Source organism: Protopterus annectens, chromosome 13.part0, assembly GCF_019279795.1.
Source record: "Protopterus annectens isolate FY-2018-M chromosome 13.part0, PAN1.0, whole genome shotgun sequence".
Taxonomy (NCBI): Eukaryota; Metazoa; Chordata; order Ceratodontiformes; family Protopteridae; genus Protopterus; species Protopterus annectens.
Window position 1 is genome coordinate 214,988,830 of NC_056747.1, and position 23,242 is coordinate 215,012,071.

General features: G+C 38.1%; 1 protein-coding gene across 1 annotated transcript in view; it reads left to right on the plus strand.

Annotated features, from left to right (window-relative positions):
* Positions 1 to 23,242, plus strand: part of LOC122787163 (A disintegrin and metalloproteinase with thrombospondin motifs 10-like) — a 1,217,364-nt gene that overhangs the window by 1,143,084 nt on the left and 51,038 nt on the right. The window contains exon 24 of the mRNA XM_044053741.1: positions 5,817 to 5,973. Within this exon, the coding sequence (XP_043909676.1) occupies positions 5,817 to 5,973 (157 nt within the window). The remainder of the gene's footprint in view (positions 1 to 5,816; positions 5,974 to 23,242) is intronic.

Genomic DNA, 23,242 nt, shown 5'->3' on the forward strand with positions numbered 1-23,242 from the left:
CAAAGCCATGTCAGACCCAGCACTACTAGATATGCTACATCTAAGAAAATCCCAATCTCTCCATACCACATGAGCCAGAGACCTTAACTTCATTAACACAATCAACAGAACTTGTTGGAGGGACCGGTTCCTAACCCAGAGACTGCCCATGCTCTGGAATAGACTTGCCTTACATGTCAAGCAGAGCAAATCACTGGCCCTCTTCAAGAAAAATCTTGATGAGTGGACAGGAAATAGAAAATTCACCCTGGGATCATTTCAGTGTCCTTGCTGGACAGAGGCACTGGTAAATAACGTCAGGCGGCATGTTGCCAGGGAATCCTTTAAGTTAGGCTTGTAAAGGCTCCAGGGTCGTTAGCCTAGTACACTCCTATGAACCTATGATAAAATAAAAGTTTGTATTAGCAAGCATTTTCTGAAAGATTTGAAGTCGGAGGCTCAAATGCTCATCATTACTTAGTGACTTTATATCCCAGAGAAAAAAAAACAAAGTTTGTTAGGCACAAACCAAAAATTGGAGGCAAAATAATGGACATTCTGCAAACTCAAGGCCAGCTGGGAGCCATGTATTTCACATAATCAGTCCCAAAGTATTCCATACAGTTTCACAGAAGTCACATTCATCATGCAAAGCCACAATAATGAGCAAATGACAGCTGTCACTGCCACACTACCCAGCTGTTCTACTTTGTTGTCTAGTGTACATGCCTTGTCTGACCAAGAAAAGCACAGTGACAGAAGTACACATTGAATTTCATGCTCAACTAATGTTCAGCTAATAGAACTGTACCCATGGGATCAATAAATGAATTCAATGGATATGTAAGTATCCATCTTTGAATGCTTGCTTTGGTCTGAAAACAGTAATGGTGCAGAACCAAATCAGAGGCATGTTAAAAAGTTAGTACTTCCACTTGCAAAGTAAGCAATAATACAGTACGTAAGAATGGTGCATATATATATATATATATATATATATATATATTTTTTTTTTGCATTATTTTGCTTGTAATCTCTTTTGCCCATAACACTCTTCATATGGAAACACTAAACACCATAAAGTATCTTCAAAGCAGGATTTTTGTTTGTGATGAATTTCTAAAGTTGGAGCAACTGTAATAACTACTCGGGATGTCCCAGGGACTAGAGCACCAAATACACCTGTTACCATAAAGTGAGCCCAAAAATCCACCACCCTCTTTCACTTATGTAGACTGAATTCCTTAATTACTGATAGCATCTGTTATCTTTAAACAGTTTGATATAGTTTAGCTCCTCCAGTACAAGCAGTGAGATGTTTACTTCACGGCTGTTCAGATGAAATAGCTGCCATTGCAGCCACTTGCAAATCAAACAACTCACCTCACATCCAGGTCTGGGTGAGTGCCTCACAGGTATTAATTTACTTATAGCTCCTCACCTGTCTCAATAGTCATGTCAGAGTAGGAGGATTGCTTTTAACTAAAAAAAAAACTTTTAACTGTGTGCCTGCTATACCACCTCATGCACTATAATGTACATAGTGCATGCTTGCCAACATCCCTAATCTTACATTATTGCTTTAGTGAAGACCTTTCCAAATAAGGCACTTAACCTAACAAGAAATGAGACCCAAGAACATGCCAAGACGTAAGAAAAGGTAGTATTTGAATCTGTGACAAAAAGGAGACGAAGCATCATCTCCCCAGCTTTTATTTTCTAGATTAAGCAGGGACAGTAACAACAGGAAGAGACATCTGGCAACACTATTGGTGGATTAACAGTGATGACAAATGTCTTGACATGCAGGAGTACATGTTTTTAGCTTTTAGCTTTAGCCAAGGTGCGGCAAAATCTCAGGTAAAGCAATTATGTAAGATTTTTGCAGTTTTACTATGAAATCAGATGATTTACTGTCCCACTGTGCTGTGTTTGTCATACTGCATGAGTACAGTCTACTGTGCCTGTGTCTTTTTAAAAGGCACTTGTTTGTACCTTTGTTTGCTGTGGTGAAGGATTTGTGAAAAAAATCTCTGAAAAGTTTTTTGTGTAATTTTCTAAGGAAAATACTTTTTTTTTTCATTTTAATTTACAGTAGCTTAATTGTGTAACTGTTCCATGTTTACACTTCTGTAAATTAAAGTATGCACTTCAAAGAACTCTAGTATAAAACGGCATTTTAAAAATAGCAGGCACTTTCAGTGCTGATTAAGAAAGCACATAGTGCTATGGGGGAGAAAGAGTTAAATGAGATAATACATAATACTGTAATTCTCTGTCCCGCTGTACAATAAGCAGTTCCTATATGAAGAGTAACAAATGTCCTGAGTGGGAATTTCTATATAACTGCACAAAATGATTATTTTTAAAGTTTTATTTTTAAGTCTGGCAGACAGCACAGTAGATTAAAGTTATGAGCTCTCAAACTGCATATTATAGTCCAGAATACATGGTTTGATTCCTTTCACATCCATTTGCCTACTGTGTGAGTGTCAAGGATCTTAACTGATCCCAGGTTTCTCCTGGAAAGGGGCACATGTGCCCATTCAGTTTACCTGGTCAGCAAATTAATAAAATAAAAATAAAGCATCTGAAACCCCTTAATGTTAAATGACACATTGGAACAAACTCAATTTCTTCCAGTGAGATTTTTTTACCTTGTTTATATTTTTAGCATAGTACTGCATAATTTCCAAGCAAGTAATTATCAACTGATTATTTGCATTTTTTGAAGAACAACAACCAGATAACACCATAAGTAGCTATTTGCAATACAGTGACATTTAGGAGGGAACTGAAAAAAAGAAGCTATTCAGAGCAGCTGCATCTGCTTTCATCGGGCTTTTCAGTTTGTTATACTACTAATTGCCTTCAGCAAAAGAACACGAAGACTTTTAGCAGAAACTCCCCAGCAACTTAAAACAGTAATATCCTTAACTACATCAAACATTTATTTTCTCTGAATGGCCCAAGAAACACAAAACAGCCACACAGCTATATCTCCTGCTCACACATGCTGCTTGAAACCAAGTCTGCCACCACGTTTTCACAAGTTACTTCACCATGTACTGACAAGTCACCTGAGACACAACAAGATACAGTAAACAGCCTTGAATTTGATTATAAATTCTCTCTGTCTTGCATTGCCAAGTATGCAAAATCTACCTAAAAGAAACAAAAAATGAAGCAGCATAACATGGTTAAATAAACTAATTATTACTTGCTTGATTGATTAGCTGACAGAATGGTAAAATGTTATCTAATTCATTATATTCAAAAGTGCTGCAAGGGTGGGGATAAAGGGGGCAGCTGCCCCAGGTGCAAACTGTTAGAGGGTGCAACTGGGTGATCCTGATTACACTTAAGTAATTGTGCGTACTAGCTGTTAAATGCTGGTATAGCATCTGCAGACAAAGCGGAGCTGTAGCACTCCATGTGTAGTCCAGCTGTTGCTATAAATGTAGCAGTTTGCTACAATTAAAAAGGGAAAAAGTTTCAATTTGTTTCTCTCTCTTTTTTTAAAGACAAATCTGACCACTACGAGCTGTCTATGTTATAAACTGTAGTCTCTGCTTGCCTCAAATGTAAGCCAGTTGGCTATTCATGTAACCATTTAAGAGTAAATTTGGAGCTTCTTTAGCTTAAACGTTTGCATGTGATACACTATCAAATGCCATGGTGAGGCCAAGAAAGACTATATGGACAACTTGCCCAAAGTCTGTGACCTCAGTACCCCCTCAAAGACATTTACAAGGTTTGTTAGACAGGATCTACCTTTGATAAAGCCAAACTGCCAGGGGTTGAGAGTGATAGGACATTTGATTTCATAGTTTATTACATCAGTTATGCTGTGTTCCATGGCTTTTAAGGTAAGATTGATAGGTCTGTAATTCCTGCCATAAATGGTAGGGATACACTTATGGAGTTGCATCTCAACAGCTGTGCACCACTCATGTCTTTAACAAGAGGCTGGGCAACAGGATGGGTATTCATAAAGTCATCCCTAGTATGACTGGCTACACCATCTTGATATGTGCACTGTTTTTTCCCAGATGAACACACACACACACACATATATATATATATATATATATATATATATATATATATATATATATATATATATATATATATGTGCATGTCATCAAACGCACAGCTTGTTAACACTTGTGAAATGGTGGCAGCAGCATTTCACTCTGTAATCTGATTGGACTGCAGTGAAGTTAGATCCCTGATGTCATTGGAGAGCAGATACTGGATGGCATAAAATTCTGCCGATGGAAAGGATGTAGATAATTTGTTTCACACAAGGTCAGAATGAGAAAAAGGGTTTGTTATTTGCAGAAGTGATTATTTGGGTTTCATAGTAATGGGCAGTTGCTTGCCTCTGTATGCCAAATAATGGTTGAATGAGTGCAAAACTTGAAGATGCCTAGTGCTGAATATTTTTAGGAATATCAGGATATAGCATCTGTGTTCTAATGAATGTAAAGCATGTGTTTACTTAAGAGTTCGGAGAGAGATCAAAGAGACAGTTGTATTAACCTAAATTTGAAATGTCTTCCAAAAGTGGTAGTGTTAGTGAAGGGCTGTGAAATTGTATACTACCATTACACAATGTCAGTATTGCTGAAAGAATTGAAAAGACCATCAAGTAACAGCCATAAATGTTATTTATTAATTAATTTAACATTTGTCTACGGAGAAAGTCCGACTTGGAATGAGCCAATTTTTAGAAGAGGCCCTGAATTAAAAATAAATGAAAAAAATTGCCCAAACACCACAATGGAAGCCTGCAACACTGCTGGAAACTCAAGAAATTTATTTTAGTACAAAAAGTTGATATAACGCTGTTATCCAAGCACGCTGACTTCAGTCTAGTCTTCATCAGATACAAACACACAACAAATGAAAATAATTCTGATACCCTGTCTAATTAACAAATTAATTGTCAATCAATTTAAATCAATTTAAAACTAACACAAAATTCTTTCAAAACAACATGTAGGAAAACACTTTCTCAAAAACCATTGGTCATCTGAGGTCATTCTAACTAACCTTACAAGTTGACCTTTCACTAAATTTCTTCTGATTTAGAAAAGTTTTCTTACGGTGTATATTAGAAGAAAACCCTTTGTTCAACTTTTTAAAAAAAATGTCCAAAAAACAGTTGTTCTGCATTAACCCTCCTCTGTAAGTCCAAGAAGTTGGTCGCAAATTTCTCATAATCCAAGAATTCAAAGAATCTCCAAATCTCGTCCTAGAAAAAGTTTCTTCACGGTGTATACTAGAAAGAAAACCCTTGTTCTTTTTTATTGAAATGTCCAGAAAAAACAGTTGTTCTGCATTAACCATAGGTAATTAAGTCCAAGAAGTTGGTGGTCTTCTTCACATAATCCAAGAATTCAAAGAATCTTGCTTGAAGGTGTCAAATAAAAAAATATATCAAAAACCTCTTATTGGCATAAGTTGGTGCACATTTAGCACCCATGGCAACACCCTTATTTTGTCTAAAATTGGAATACAACAGTTATAGTCACTAGGTGGCAACACTGTCCCAACACATTTACATATATTTTCATTTGTGGTCCTGAATTAAAAATACCATCAAGTAACAACCACAAACATGACACATTAAAATGTATCACACGATTACATTTATCATTTTTCGCTAACGTGAACTTTTTTCTTTTTTGTTATTGAACCCATCTGCATTTATAAGACTATGAATAATTTTCCCTCAAGTACAGCAACTCATATGTTAAAGGACATTTCTAATGTTAATTTAAATGTAAATAGCACAGCTTACTTATTTAAATTATTTGTTTCAATTTTAGTGTTCTTCTCCATGTGGTTTTGGTCAGCAAATGCGATCAGTTCAATGTTTAGCGTACTCTGGCCAGCCCTCCACTGAATGTCCAGACTCTCTACGACCTGGCTCTATGCAGCAATGTGAAAGCAAGTGCGAGAGTGAACCCACAGAAAACCCGGAAGGTAAGACCAACGGCTAGCAGGATAATCCAATAATCGATGTGCCTGCAAAAAATCAGGAGTTGTTTATGTGCTTAAATCATATTATCTGAATATATAAGGTAGCCCATTGTGCCCCATTTTATTTTTAAAAATAATGAGTCTATTTCTATCTATGCAGTGCATTTCCTTATTTGTATTTTTTGCTCAGTGTTTTATCGCATTTTGCTAAATATAAAGAAACATTTTTTACGTAAGCAATACACCAAATTCATTTGGGAAACCTCGCAGTATCAGCTTTGAGTAAAAATTCAATTGCTCCACTAGATAAGAACTTACATTTGCACTTTTCACTCTGATGGCCCATTTGCCTCTTGTGCAAAATCTGATAAAATAAACTGCATTATTAAATTTCTACTTGTAATTTGAAGACTCCTTAACTCTAACCGACAGAGGTTGCTTGACATCTTCTTTTTTGGAAGAAGTAATATTATTGTAACTTTTAGAAGTCATTCTGGGCTAAAACCAGGAAAGGAGAAAATAATGCAAAGACAAAAGTGAGTATGGAAGTATTTGTTTTGTTACAGCAAGATAAAACAAGTGGCTGCCTGATGAAACAGATTTAGTGAAAGCAGTTGTCTTGTACGAATTCTGTGTTAATTTGAAGAAGATGACTATGTTTTTCCCAATACCATAGCTGTCTCTTTGTCAGTGATGCATCTAGTTTGCTTCAGAAGACCCTTGATTGGTTTACTATCAAAATGTAGAATTGCAGTTCGGTGAACACGGGAATGCAGTGTGTGTATTGGCTGATTCTTGTATAGTCGAACTGCAATTCAGTGAGTGTCCTTTAGCAAAGGCCACTATGCATTTGCTAATATGAGGTCGGCTTTACGAATACTGATCATGATACAGTACCAGTCGGGAAATTTACCCTTTTCCTCACTGTAGTGCAATCTTGGAGTTGGAAGATATAATTTGCAGGGCAGGCAAAAAAATTAATTACAACGGTTTGAAGTATTGAACTAAATACATTCATACTGCTGAAAAGTAAGCAGGTAAGTGGCAGCAGGGAAAAAAAACAGAGGATGTCAAATATGTCGAATTCTATATCGCCAGTATGTAATTCCAACATTATAAGCTAATTAATGTGCAGATTGTTGGCATGTAGCCTCAAAATCTTGGCCAAATTTATTACGATGTTTGGAATTTTGATAGTCTCTGGAAAGTCACTGGGGCATTTTTCATCCCAAAGGGCATCATTGTGAACTCATACAAGCCAAAAGGAGTCACAAAAAGGCTGACCTCTGTCTAGCACTGGGAGTCAAGGGCAAATTAAATCTAGAGGTCCTTTCACCCTATACCCATACAGCAACTCAAAGGGTGAAAAACCCGTGGATTCCTGGGGAACCTCTCTGTAGGCAAACAATAGATGGGGCAAATATTTGTCCCACACCCTCTTAAACTGGTCTGCAAATGCCTATAGCATGGACTTGAGTGTAGAGTTTAACCTCTCAACAAGACCATTAGTCTGGGGATGGTAGGGGGTGGTCTTCAGGTGCTTCATCCCACAGTACTTCCACAGACAAGCCAGCAGGTCTGACATGAAATTGGCACCTCTGTCAGTATTTCTTTTACCACTAGGATATACTTTTTCCCTGTGGAACTTAAGGTACTCAAGAGGCCCCACAATATCCATAGCTACCCTCTGAAATGGTTCCTCAATCATAGGCAAAAGCATCAAGAGATCTTTCACCTTGTCTCCTGCCTTGAGTACCTATTGGCACTGCACACAGGTCCTGCAGTACCCTGCTACATTCCTGGAAATTCCAGGCCTATAGAAGTTCTGCATAATACGTCTCTTTGAATGTTTTATGGCCATGTGACCTGCAAAGGGATTTTCCCTTCTTCATTGCATAAAACATCTACTTCTTTGTATACAACTTTTATATAAAAGACATAAGACACAGTTGACCAATCACTACTGCTGTTGAATTATACAATTATCTAATTTAGTGCAACGTCATTTGTTTTTTCTGCAAAACAGGTTTTACACTCACTGTCCTATTCAAACCTGAATATTTAGTTCAAGTATCCAGAATAATACCCCGGAAATAAGAAGGGGGGTAGAAACAAATGCATTAGCAAAACATATATTAGAAGGGAATGAAACTTACATTTTCAAATTTAGAGTAATCAAAGTTATACATAAAACAGAGAGAGAAGGAGATATTAATAATAAATTAGAAAACTTGGAATTATTCTGGATACTTGAACTAAATGCGGATATATATCCAGGTTTGAATGGGACAGTGAGTGTAAAACCCGTTTTGCAGAAAAAAACAAATGACGTTGCATTGAATTAGATAATTGTATAATTCAACAGCAGTAGTGATTGGTCATCTGTGTCTTATGTCTTTTATATAAAAGTTGTATACAAAGAAGTAGGTAGATGTTTTATGCACTGAAGGGAAAACCTGAAAGCTTTGAATGCATTTTACTTGGTTTTTATTAAAAAGTGAATGTATCTGAAATTCGTTTTCTTTTTTGGTTGTTATATTATATATCAAATTCAGTTAACTGCAGTGTTCTGTCCGTTTTATTGCAATGGGTAGGAGTGCCAGATGGTAGGCTCTAGACACTACCAACTGTTGTATTCTCTCACCCTCTAGCCCTCCCTCAGGGGTCCACTCTGTATACAGTAACCCTTTGTCCCACTATACAGATTCCCCCTTTCCTTGAGAAGAGACTAGAAAGTTATGCCAGGGCAGAATTGGTGAATACTCATCTAATTACCCTGATCATGTTTGAAGGACAATAACTCATAGATTCATTATATAGTGCATTCCTCACTTCTGGAATACATTCCCACTGCAAATTCACTAATGCTCTCTCTCCACCTTGTTTTATTTATCTGCTGGTGGAGATTTACATCCTTTGCTCTGGTATTTGTAGAACTATTTGATTTGTGGAAATAGAAAAGATCCATGATTACTGGACCTCTAATGGCTCACTATGCATGGTGTAGAGCTCTGCTCAGAAGTCTATGATACAGAACACAGGGACAGTGTTTTTGGTCTTAACAAGTAGCTTAGGTTTTTTAGGCCAATGATCTTCTTAGTTAGGAACATCTGGAGTCTTTCTAGTTGTTTGATATGCTGAGTTTGTTACATTCCAAAACGGGCATTGCATTCAATAATTGGTCTAATCTATGCTGAATATAATGGGACAATGACGTCTGCAGTTCTGGAAGATATCGTCTGGCTGATCTGAAATGCCAGGAAGGATTTCTTGATTACTGTTGTTACATGATGATCAAATGAGGGGAATTATCAACCCTAGTACAAATGTTTCTAACAAAATTCTAATTTTGGAGTTAGTATTGTCTATGTCATATGCTGGGGGGTGGTATAATTTACCAAATGTGACACAACTAAACTTTTTAGCATTTAATTTGAACCAGTTAACACAAAAGTAGTTTGAAGACCCCTTCAATAAGAATATTCAATTGCAGAGTATGACTTAAGAATGTCAGTTAAAGTCATCCACAAAACTGATTATCCAGAGGTCATAGTTTATTATTTGGAAGTCAGAAAAATAAATGTCAGATTAAAGAGGGGTTCCAGTGTGGATCCCTGTGGGACCTTATTGGTTGTCTTCACATTCTTTGATGAGGCACCTGTTATCTACACTTAATGGGTTCTGTCCTTTATCTATCTTACTATACAGGATCTGCTTGTAATGTAGTGAGCATACTCAGAATGCCAGCATAGGCCATAGTATCAATGGCATTGGCCAGCTAAAAATATGCCATGTGTATGGTATGACTGCTACCAACACTTTGTGTTACTGTTTAAAAGAATTTTAGTAGACAGGCTCTATCTTTGACAAAGCCAGACTACTGTAGGATCTAGCCTGATGAGATTTTTAATGTTGCTGTTAATCACGTCAGTTATAAAATATTCCATGGTTATACATATCAGACTCAGGCTGATGGGCTTATATTTCCCAAGGTCAGTGGTGCGGTCATCCTTGTGCCTTTTGGAGTGTTATCACAACAGTTTTACACCAAACTTCAGGGATGAACTCAATGGTTAAATTCAAGTTAAAAGTTTAAGGAGTGATTTTGCCAGGGCATGCTTAGTACTGTTTATTAAATAGCCAGGTATATCATCAGGTCCCATGGAGGAAATATTTTTTGTTTGAGACTCTCACATTTAATATATTAACTTTAGAGATTATAGAGGACTGTGAGCTTCAGAAGGAAGGTGAGATTTCGATAGTTATTTCAGGGTGAAGTTGGCAATGAATTTGTTAGCTAGTATGTTGACAGTGTCTACCAGTTGAAAGTACGTGGGGTAATCTTTAGCAAGTTCTGATCAATAGTATTGTTAGTACTCACAGATGGTTGCATACACACAACATCATTACCATATCCCCTTATCTTTTCAACATACATAGTTCCGCTGCTATTCTATAATTCTGACTACATGCAAACTCCTCCAGCCAAGGTTCAATTGTTTATTGAACAAATTGAATATAAAACACATCCACATAAGTGCTTTGGTTTCCCTATTGGAAACTTCATCAGATAAACACAGAAAGAATATTCTGGAACAGGCTACCCATCTATGTCAAGCAAAGTTCTTCATTAGCACTCTTCAAGAAAAATCTTGATGAGTGGATGGGAAATAGGAAATACACCCCGGTGATCACTTCTGTGTCTCTGCTCAACAGTGGCACAGGAAAATAACTTTCTTGGGCGGAGTAAGCCAGGGAACCTTGTTGGCTAGGCTTACGTAGGCCCTCGGGTCAATAGCCTAGTACCTACCTATGAACCTATGAAACATTTTTTGATTCCTTTATTTAAACCTAAAATCAATCAATTTATTGAAAACAATCATGTGCTAGCCAAGCTTCCAACATGAATTCCAAAGTCTGCTCATTTTCAAAGATAACTTGCAGGGTTAAATGATACAACAACAAGCACTAAGGTATAAAACAAAAAAAAGTACTAAAGCATAAAATCAAGTTAAACAAGTAGTCAACTTTGTTTTAAAATATACAATGGTAAAATTATAAGAGTTATGTATAAAATTGTAGTAATTTAAGAAGGTATTAAAAATAGTGCTTAATTAAGATAAATATAACTGTTAGGTATAAATATGTTAAAATTTTATATATATATATATATATATATATATATATATATATATAAAATGTACACTATATATATATATATATATATATATATATATATATATATATATATATATATATAAAATGTATGTATAACTTAGTAACTTTAGTGAATGTTGTGAATGCATTCAAGTATTCCAACAATATATGCATTTTTACATGGATCCAAAAGTAAAAAAGCCAGCGCAAAGGTATATCAGGTGCAACTTTTAATAAAAAGTTAAGACATACAGACCAGTTTCAGCATACATCAAAAAGCCTTCTTTAGTGTAACTAAACTAAAGGCCCAGCACTCCTCATACACACACACACCCATGTATAACAAAGATCATTCATTGGCTGTTCACAATTGCTCATTCAATCCAGGGGTAATCAAACCCCCTAGTTTAATTATCCATCTTTTTTCTTTATTATTAAGAATATTGTGCCAATCAATTTTATTTGTTCTGTTCCCCTTGATAATATCAATAACCATAAATCTTAAAGATGCTGCAAGATGAACAACCACATGTTTATATAATGCATTGGTAAGCCTTTTTGATTTAATGTCACTCATGCTGACTGATCCTAAACTTCACAGGCCTGGATGTCTGGCCCACATAAAAGGCCGAACATGTACAGGTGGCTATGTATATGACCCAATCAGATGAACAGTTAGCAAAAAATTTAATGTCGTAAACATGACTAGTGTTATGACTACTGAAAGTTTTTGTCTGATTGAGTCTAATACAGTGTGCACAATGGCCACAAATATAACAGCCCTGAAGGACATCCCCCAATAAAATAGATTGTTGAAGGGGGGCAACCATTTGGGCTGGCACCTTATAGTGATTAAAATGAGATGCCAAAGACCTAACCCTCCTGAAACCAAAATGGCATTTGTCCCCAATAAATGTCCTGATCCTCTCATCTGCTTGTAAGATGTTCCAATTCTGTTGTACAACTTCACAAAAAACAGTAGTATTCCGACCTTATGTGGTAATCATTCTGATAGGGGTTGATTCAGAAGTGGATTGTTCTTTATATCATAAGAGCTCCTGTCTATCCATACCACTCACCTCCCTACATGCCATTGTGATCACTCCAAATTTATATCCATGTTCCTTAACTCTCCCAGTCATATCTCTCTTGTGATGATTATGTTGATCCCTGCCAGAGCAAATGCATTTTAGTCTCATGAACTGAGACTTTGGAATATTCTGGATGACATGTGGTGGATGATGGCTGCTGGCATGGAGGAGGGAGTTGTACTCATGAAATTTGCAGAACACCTGTATCTCCAAAGACCCATCAGTGTTTTTAGTTATGAAATATCCAAAAAGGTAACATGATTTAGATCTTGTGTGCAAGTAAACTCAATACCCCATTTATTCCCATTAAGGTATTCCACAAATTCTTGTAAATACTCCAAACTCCCCCTCCATATAAGCCAACAGTTATCCAAGTAACGTCGCCAGATGTCCATTTCTGGCAAATAAAGGTTGTGTAAGGGATCATATATAAGTTGTTCTTCTATAAAGGCCATAAACAAATTGGCATAAATGGGGGGCAAAGGATGCCCCCATGGCCATACCCTTAGTTTGCCAGTAACATTTGTCCTGGTAATAAAAAACATTTTTAGTCAGGGCATGTTCAGTCATGACCACTAACAAGGTATTAAATCCAGGGGAATATAGTTGGGCAACTCCAAGCCACTGTTCCACCGCCAAAGGGCCCGCCCAATGGGGGATGTTAGTGTATAAAGAGACTACATCCAATGTACAAAGAAGGCAATGGGATTCAACCTGAGCATCTGATGTAATTTGCAAAAACTCAGTAGTATCGCGAATACGACATCTCACCAAAGGCAACAATGGTTTAAGATATTGTGTCAAAAACACTGCCAAAGGTTCCATCATTGATCCAATACCTGAGACAATAGATCGACTGGGTGGATTGGACAAAAATGTATGAATTTTAGGTAGCAAGTATAAGTATTGTTTTTTAGGGTCTGCTACAGTAAGATGTTTAGCAGTATTGTTGGATATAATCCCCTCATCGACGGCCAGTTCGATGAAATCATCAGTCTGGTGTTTGAAATTACTAGTGGGGTCCAGTGGCATGGACATATAATACATATGATTATTCAATTGTCTCCGAGCTTCATTGTTATAGGTGTCAAAGTCCATCACCGCAATGGCTCCCCCTTGTCCGCTGATGTGATAACAATATTGGTGTTAGGTTTAAGTTCCATTAATGCATCTTGTTGAATCTTTGAGAGGTTATGTGGTTTAATCTGGGCCTCACCATGATAAATGTGTAGATCTTTGAGGGCACTATGTAAAAATAATTGAACCACTGGGTTCATAGGTGGCATAAAATTTGATCTTTGGAAATAAAAAACATTATCAGTGGTACTAGTGTCATTATTCCTATCAGAAAACTTAAGATTCAAAGTTCTACCAAAAGCCAACAAATCAGTTACAAAATAATTTTCAGGCACAAAGAAAGCTGGCACAAAATTCAACCCTTTATTAAGGAGGTCAAGTTGCACAGTAGTCAAAGTCTGAGAAGAGATATTGAGGACATTCTTATGTTCTATTTGTTGCTCAGAATCTGAAGTAAAGTTTCCACATTTGGTATGTTTCTTGTGTTTACATCCCCCCCACATCTGGGGTTCCAAAAGGGAATTCTGTGCTATTGTTAATACGTTTTGGTGTAGGTGAGGTTAGGCCTGGGGGTGCCTCAGAGTCAGTATAAGTGGAAGACTCCTCCCCAGAGGTACCCATAGAAAAAGAGCTGGATTTCCTTAATATCAATCTGGGTCATTTCATTTTGTTAGGTTTGGGACCCGCATTGGAAAATTTGACACACTTATATGGACCAAAAGGTCTACCCTTTTCATAGTCCATAAGATCCCTGATTTAGGCATATTTGGAGTAGGGGTGCATGTGATGGCTTTGGAGGGGCAGGAATCAGCATCATTGGAGTTGAATTGTCAGGACTTGTTTGGCCAGTTGTCTAGCAGCATGAAAAACTTAAGAGCCAGTGTTTGGCACTTGCGTTTATTTAAAGCCTATATGTTGAAAAACATTAGTCCCAGAGGATTATAGGTGAGAATTCAGCTCTTGGTCAATAATACAGATGAGGAATTACAAACAACATGGGAAGGGATACAACAACAGGCATCAATGGGGTTTGTTCAGGCTCTTACTTCATATTATGACCGATGTATAGATGGTGGCATTTTGGAAGTTACAAAGCTGTGTGAAGAGTTGAAGAAATTTGTAGGACATAAAATTATTCCACTCACAACACCTAGCACAGGAACTCTTGCCTTTGGAAAAACAGCTGAAGAAACATATGGTACATAAATTTAATAGGGATCTTATGAACTATCTCTCAGTGACTACCCCAAGGATGGATCAAGGCAAAGAATCTGCTGCACTTGTGGAGAGAGGCAAATAGATCACAGCAAGGTGACCCCATCGATGAAGAATCCTCTCTGCCTCTAACTGACTGAGAGATGACTCATAAGGCATCAGAATGGACCTGCTGAGTGTGTCCACTAGCACAACGGATTTCCCCAGGATGTTCACTGCTATAACAAAGTGGTTAGAAGAGGTCTCCCACTGCCACACTCTCATTGCCTCTCAACAAGGGGATATGATTGGGTTCTCCATTGTATGTTAATGTACCAAACCACAGATGTTGTCAGTTTGAATCACAATTGTCCCAAGAGGAAAAGCATCCTGCAAGGCCTGCAACACTAGGAGGACCACTCTCATCTTTAGGACATAGATGTGTGAATTGGTCTCTTCTGGGGAACACGTGCCTTGGACTGTCCTTCCCATGAAATACCCCCCACTCAAATTGGGAGGCATCTGTGATTACTGTAGCTAAATAGGGAGGAAAGACAAAAGGACAGCCTTGAGAAACCTCATCCAACTGAATCCGCCTACACAGGTGGTCTTTGCAAATTTGAGGAAGTTTGACTGATGAAGACAAGGGGTGATGAAAAATTGAATAATGAACAGCTAATGTCCATTGAAGAATGCACATATAAAAGTGGGCCATAAAAACAAAGCTTGTGGCTGCTGCCATCAACCCAGAAATCTGAAGAATCAGTCTGGCTGGAGAAGAAGGGTGTGAAATAACTTGTTCCACTTGACACCCGATGATCCATAGACTGTTCAGTGGAAGGGAGGCTATCTAACTTACTTTGCCCAAATGAGTATATATGAACTGCAGGCTTTGAGCAGGTTGAAGACATGGCTTGCAAAGGTTGACTGTGATGCCTAGGGACTGACATAACTGTAGCAAGTAGTCTCTATATTTTTCAAGGAGATGCCTGGTTGGGGTGGTGATGATCCAGTCATCTCAGTATGGAAACACTAGGAATCAAAGCAGTCTCAAGTGAGCTGCTACCACTGCCAAACATCTGATAAACCCCCTGGGGGATGTCATGACACAAAGGGCAGGGTTCTGAACTGATAGCAACTGGCCCTCAGCAAAAAGTGCAGAAATCTTTAGGGACATCTGTTCATCTTGATGTGATAGAATGCATCCTGAAGATTGATGGTCAAAGCTCCAGATGCCACCATGCTCCGACCCTGCCCAGATCCCTACCTTTAAGGGATAGTTGGACCCAAGCTGTCCAACGCTGAAGCCCTGAGGGACAGAGATGGCTCCTAAAAGCTCAAAGTCAAATCAAGCCCTCCAGATCCAGCACTGACACTTTGACTCCAAGACTCATCCTGGTCTAAAGGAATTAGTGCCAGACAAGTCAGGGATGCAGTTGGAGTTGAACACCTAGCTGTCTTTGGATCCAACACCATCACTCTCAAGGTTATCAGATCTGAAAGCTCCAAAATCACCAGTTGGATGGGAGAAGGAGAAATCACAGTGTGGGAAACAGAAGGGGGGGCTCACGAATCTGATGGGAGATGGAATAGAGATAACTCCCATCTGAATCTGATCTCGAAGGAACTTCCTCATTATCATATCCACTTCAGCTTCAGAAAGGCTCTTGGAGGACCTAATGGAGGAAGTAATAGATCAGGGCAGAGACTCTGTCCTTGGGGTCTCTTGTAGGAGCGTAAAATGGAAATGAGGAGTGACAGACTCCAGAGACAACCCTGGGGACCAGGTCCTTGGAGGCTTCCACTGGGTAAGTATTGAATCTGCAAGTGTCATATCTGTTTTCACTTCAGATCCAAGGGTGTTGGATCTGATTTCTTCTGTATTTTGACAGGAGGGTCTGAAGTAGAAGCTGACTTTGGAGAGCAGGTTGGAGACTGCTTTCTTGATTCTTTTGCCTCTGAAGAGGTCTTAGTTGTTTTTGTGGGGAGTGAGGCCCTGAAAGAGAAGAAGAGGTGGATGTTAAACCCTTTAGCACCAGTTGTTTGTGTTGGTCTCTAATGGCCCTAGAACTGAATCCAGCACATATAGAGTATTATGTGTTTAAATGTGATGCACCCAGCCAATAAGCACACTCCCTGTGGGTATCAAAATTAGGGATCTTGTTCCCACAGGAAGTGTATTTCTTAAACCCACTGGATTTGTCAGCCATAATCACAAAAATGTTAAAAAGGGAAGGAACAAAACTTTTTTTTTTTTAAAATAAACCAACAATGGTAGGGTAAGGGAATTCCCCTCTAAAGGATAGGAAGAAAACAAAAAGAAGCAGGAAAGTGCCAGCAATGGTACTGAGATCTTCCAAATGGTAGAAACAGGAGAAATTATAAATTACTACCCTAATGAGATGGAAATCCAAGAAACTGAGGTAAGGGAGGAAGAGATGATTAGAACAGAGAAAACTATAAGAAAAGTACAAAGAAATTGCACTCACTGTAATTAAACACTAAACCTCAAAGCTCCATGAGAAGGTTTGGTGTCTGCTGCAATAAGGCAGCAAACGAGATCTGATGTACTGTAGAATGACTGGGGCATTATGGGAAAAGGTAGGCCCAAGAGTTGGATCCAATAGTCCAGTAAATGAAGCCAAGCCAGGTCCAGGGACAGAACTAAGACTCATCAGTTAAGAAACAATTAAAAAGGACATCAACAGATCCTAAATTATTGTGGGGAGTCTGACTAACTAGTGATGATAGTGATGTGATGGCTGAACAAACATACAGAGTGACCAAGATGTAAACTGCTGTGCTTGTTCAAATATCTTGTTTCAAAACTGATTGAAAAGACTTTAATACTATGCACAAGTTAATGTTTTCGTTGTATAAAGATCCATTTATATTTAGAGACCAGGTGTCTTCATTTTTAAGGACTGGGAATATGGTCCCTCAAGCAAAACCTAAAATACTGGCTAAGGTTCTTGCCACCCCTATAGTGCCTTTTTTAGGCAAAGTTCAAAGGAGAAAACCACCACCATAAGAGGTACAAGCATGCAAAATCTGAAGGTAATGCTATTCAATGCTAGAAGTCTAAACCTCAAAATGCACTCTCTCGAGGCACTCCTAAAATGGACAACATCGATATCTGTGCAGTAACTGAGACCTGGTTCAAGGCTCCAGAGAGCACCCCTGCAATACCAGGCTACAACTCTTACCATACTTTTCGGCTAACAAACCAGGATCGAAACACTAAAGGTGGAGGAGTGTCCATATTCACCAAGGATATTCACAACACCAGGTTAGCTGCACAACACAATGCGTCTGAAATTCTCCAGGTGCAACTAACACTAGGTAAGACTGCAATCCAAATTGTAGCTTGCTACAGATCCCCCACCATGCCCCAAGATTCTCACTACACCTTTCTAAACATACTGGAAAATAATAATATGCAACCAAACACCCTAATACTGGGTGATTTCAACTACCCTGCCATTAACTGGGAAAACTACTCATGTACCAACACCTTTGCCAAACGGTTCTTGGAATTCATAAATTCCAATGCCTTGGATCAACTAATCCATAGTCCCACCAGGGGCTCCAATATCCTAGACCTGGTCATTACCAACTTGGGAAATCGATGCTCCACACCTATGGTCACCCCTTCTTTGGTCAGGTCAGACCATAAGCTAATCACCCTTAACATCCACATCCCACCCCCACCCCACCCATTAAGGAAACCTCCATAAAAAACTTCTCCAAGGCCAACTTCATGCTACTCGAGTCAAAAGTTACAAACTTTATGACACCCATGCAGACGGGAACTGAAAGTTCGACTGCTGAGTCCTACACTAAGGCACTGAACGAGCACATCAACTCATGCATGAATCGTGCCATCCCAAATAGAACCAAGATGCTATCCTCCAAAAAAAGGAAGTCAATCTGGTGGTCCCCTGCCATAAACAAACTTTACAACAAAAGGAAAAAACTGTTGCAGAAAAGAGGAAAATCCCAGGATGCAAAAACTCCCTTACCAGCCTCAGTAAGAAGCTGAGATCCCTCATAAAATCTTCCAAAGCTAGTTACGAAAATAAAATTGCCAAAGATTCCAAAGAAAACCACAAGGCATTTTATAACTATGTCAAGAATCTAAATGGCAATGCTCAGATCTGCTCTGAGCTACAACAGAATGGCATTAAATATACTGATCCCAAGGATATTGCCAATATCCTGGCAGATCGATTCAGTGCCAACTTCATCCCCCTCTCACCCCCTAAATGGACCATCTCAGTACTGGAAGATTGCCAAATTCTGGTAATAACACCAACACAGGTAAAAAATGCACTCTCCAAAGCTAAGAATAGAGCATCCATGGGACCAGATGACATCACGGGCTGTGTACTATATGAACTACAAAATGAACTGGCACCTCACCTAAGTGTCATGTTTAATTATACCCTCACCTCAGGCTTTGTGCCCACTGAGTGGCACACAGCTACAGTTATCCCACTCCACAAGGGGGGATCCACCTTGAATCCCGGGAACTACCGCCCCATCAGTCTGATGAGCCTGATCTGCAAGGCCATGGAACATATTATCATGAAACTTATAAGATATTGGCAACCTTAAAACACTGGACCCCACCCAGTTAGGGTTTGCGAAGGGCCAATCATGTCTCCTGAACCTTATTGACTTCTTCGAATCAGTCTCCAGAGCCGTGGACGAGGGTAAGGCAGTCCACACAGCCTATCTGGACCTCACCAAGGCCTTTGACACCATCCCCCACTCTATAGATAAACTTACTAAGCTGGGCATTAATTCCTATGTCACTCGATGGGTTGCCAACTGGCTTATTGACAGAACCCACACTGTAAAAGTAGCTGACTCCAAATCCAGCGCCAGTCAAGTGACAAGTGGAGTACCTCAGGGTTCAGTCCTGGGACCTCTCTTGTTTGGCATCTACTTCTCTGACTCTGGCTAACAAAGTTCGCAGATGACTGCAAACTGGGAGCCATTATTGAATCCCCAAATTATGTGGATATTCTACAAAAGGGCCTTACAGAAACAGATGATTGGTGCTAGAGCCATAGGCTCAAGCTCAATGCCAAGAAATGTATAGTTATCCCCTTTGGGAAAAAACATGTATCCATGAATTATCACATAGGTGGCAGTACACTAAACACAGAAAGTGTGATAAGAGATTTAGAGACACAGGTGGACAGTGGGCTCACCTTCAAAAATCACATCGCCACAACAGTCAGGAAATCCTTCTATGTGGCATACCTCATCACTAAGGGCTTTTCATCCAGAAAAAAGGAGGTCATTGTCCCACTGTACTCATCCCTCATTAGACCCATTATAGAATACAATGCCCCATGTACCTCTCAAGACATCTGCAACAACTGGAAAGGCCGCAGAAATGCCTCACTCAAAGAATCACAGGCCTAAAACAGATGCCCTATGCTAACCGTCTTAAAAAACTCCAGCTATACTCTGTCGCATATCGTCTCCTCCGAGGCGATCTCTGCTTACCATACAAGGCCATGTCAAACCCAGAGCTGTTGGACATGCTACACTTAAAAAAATCCCAATCCCTCAGAGCCACATGTTCCAGGGATCTAAATCTTATCATCACAATAAACAAAACATGCTGGAGGGATAGGTTCCTGACCCAGAGACTCCCCAGACCCTGAAATAGACTGCCCATACATGTCAAGCAGAGCACCTCTTTGGCCCTCTTCAAAAGGAACCTTGATGATTGGATGGGAGAAAGGAAATTCACCCCGGGGATCATGTCAGTCACCCTGCTAGACAGGGGTCCAAGGAAGTAAATAGTGTGGGAAGAAATAGCCAGGCAATTGTTATGGCTAGGCTTGTATAGGCCCTAGGGCCGATAGCCTAGTACCAACCTATGAACCCAAAACTATGGAACATATGCTTGTCGAGACATTTTGTGAAATCTGTGTCTGATACTAAACTTTCTTGTGGTATCACTGATTTTCTTCATATAAACCCTGGCATTTGTTGTCACTGATATCCAAAACACGAATGTCAGAATCCTGACTGGCTCACATCTGAAGAAAGAAAGGTGGGTCAAAGCTTGGAGCGGGTAGACAGTATCTAAAAATTGCAATTACCATTACCACTATCAATCTCTGATAAGACAAACAAGAACAAATATAAAAAAGTGCTAAATCCATATAATGCATAAAACAACACCATTTTGCTATCCTTAAATCCTACAGAGGCCAAAGTTTTAAGAAATCGCATGTGTTGTGTTACAGAGCTCTAAAACATAACAATCTGTAGTGCAAAAAAACACTCCATTGCCCCATAAAGACACTGTAGAAAACTCAAAAATATGATCCCAGTTTTCACGACATTCAGTACTTCCCAACATAAACCCAACTAAGCTGATCACCCTAATTCTCAGGTCCCATTGCCTTCCTTTTGAATTTAGTTTTATCTGTTCCATTTCAGAATATGAACTCTTTAGCAAAATACCTCAATAATCTCCTTGCTAATTTAATCCATTCCATCCTAGATTCTTGAAAAAAACTGTTTCTTTCATCTCTCAGTCCTTTACCTTTGTTGAGAAATGCATTAATTTAACCATACCATACTGAATCAGACTGAGATCTGGTGCAGACATTACCGAAATAAAAAAAATCATTGTATATCTGTAGCAGGAGGTAGGATCTGAGCACTACCTCAGCTAACAGAGGAATGCAGCACATATTTATTCATTAGCTTATCATAAACAAGAGTAAGTATTGTATATATAATTTATTATTTTATTTATTTTATTGACATTTCTTGACCTGGAAAGTCCACTGGGTCAGAAACCCATTTTCAGCAGAGGCCCGGGGAAGAAAGCTCCAGTTTTTTTTTTCACAACAAGATAATGTTTACAATATTAGAACAGAACACAGATTTTGTTTTCTTACATATAGTCTCTTAATGATTAGTAATACAAGCAGTACAAGGTTTTTTGCAGACTGGGTAGGAGTTAGCAGTACACATACAGTATTTTTAATGGCATTCATTGTATGGATGGAAAAAGACAGTAGATATATTCCCAGTAAGCAGTTCATTTAGGTTTTAGCCCAAATAATGATTGAAAAGACATAACAGCAACTGACGTACATTAACTGATAAGTTATAGTATACAAATCAGAAGTTGAAGACGACACATTCTTCACGTAAAAGTCTCCTGTAACTTAACTCATTACCTTGTAACAAATATTCACTCCTTTGTTTGCAAATTTGGGTTTGTTGATTTTTGTACATGCTTTGGGATCTTACTGTACCAGCCTATTTATTAGGCATTACTGCATTTTCCAGTTTGTCCTTTTGCTTGAAAGAAAAAAATATTTTTTTCCTTTGCCAAATCCAAAATTAATAACATCAGTGCAGCTGTGTTAATGGAAAAATACTGAAAAACATTTAAATGCATTGTGGATTTGCACTTAAATACCCACCTTTCATTCACTTTTAAGCAAAGGCACTTACTTAATAGAGACATTCTAAGTTTTCTGTATTGATGCAGTTTAAAGTGGTACAAAAAGATAATATCATACAATATTAGTTGGTTTACCGCTATATTCTTCCTTTTGACACTAAATGTCAGAATAGACATGATCATTGATATATAAAATCTTCAGTGGTACTTTACATTTTATTTTACACAGTCTAATAAGTCCCAATATTTTAGTGTACTTTAGTGTTGATTTGTTTTCTTTGTGATAAGCAGGTTTATTTATTGCACTCAAAAGTCTGTTTCTTGAAATTACTGGCACCTCTGCATAAACAGATCAATACAGTAATTAAAATAAGTATTACAAATATAATAAAAAAAAAATTAACTACCCTATTTTTTTATTGTCTATGTGGTATAACAATATTTTTGAATTATCAAAATGCATGTCCCACCTTTACCAGTCAGCATGAAACTGAGGGCCACATCGAAAGAAAAAAAAAATGAAATTAAAATAAAAACAAAAAAAATATTTTAACAAATGTTCTTCTGTCATTTAAAAGTATTGGTCTCAGAATTTTAGAAGTGTAGATAGTTTTATTTTGCAGCTCTCGCAATGCATTTGCTGTTCCATACTCCATATTATGTAGAATGCCAACTGTCACATGAAATTATCTCTTTTGCTTTACAGTTTTAACTGAATGTCCAACATCTTGGTATATATGTGTGTGTGTGTGTGTGTGTGTGTGTGTGTGTGTGTGTGTAGATATTATATATATATATATATATATATATATATATATATATATATATATATATATATAGGGTGGGAGGCTGGCGTAATGGTTAAGGTGCTTACCTTAGAAACACAAGGTGCAGGGTTTGATTCTCACATGGGGTAATTGGCTAGGCTTAAAATGGCCCAAGAGGACAGTTAGCCTAGTATGAATCTATGACTCTATATATATATATATATATATATATATTGATATACATATACATATATGCCAAAGGCGCATCATTTGTTATCATAATCTCTAATTTATTATTTGAGTTCTGCCTTTGTATGCAAAATACAAACAAAAAAAAAACAATTCTGGATGTGTAATAGCATCAAGTCAATATTAACTGATCATAGAATGATTTAGTCTATAATTTTTATAGTATTTTGAAATGACTAGTAAAATGCTGATGCTTTCATCCAATGACTGCTTTTGTATTTCCATCTAAGGATGCACACTGGTTTTATCTACAGCTGGGATCACACTGAAATACAACTTTCTTTTTT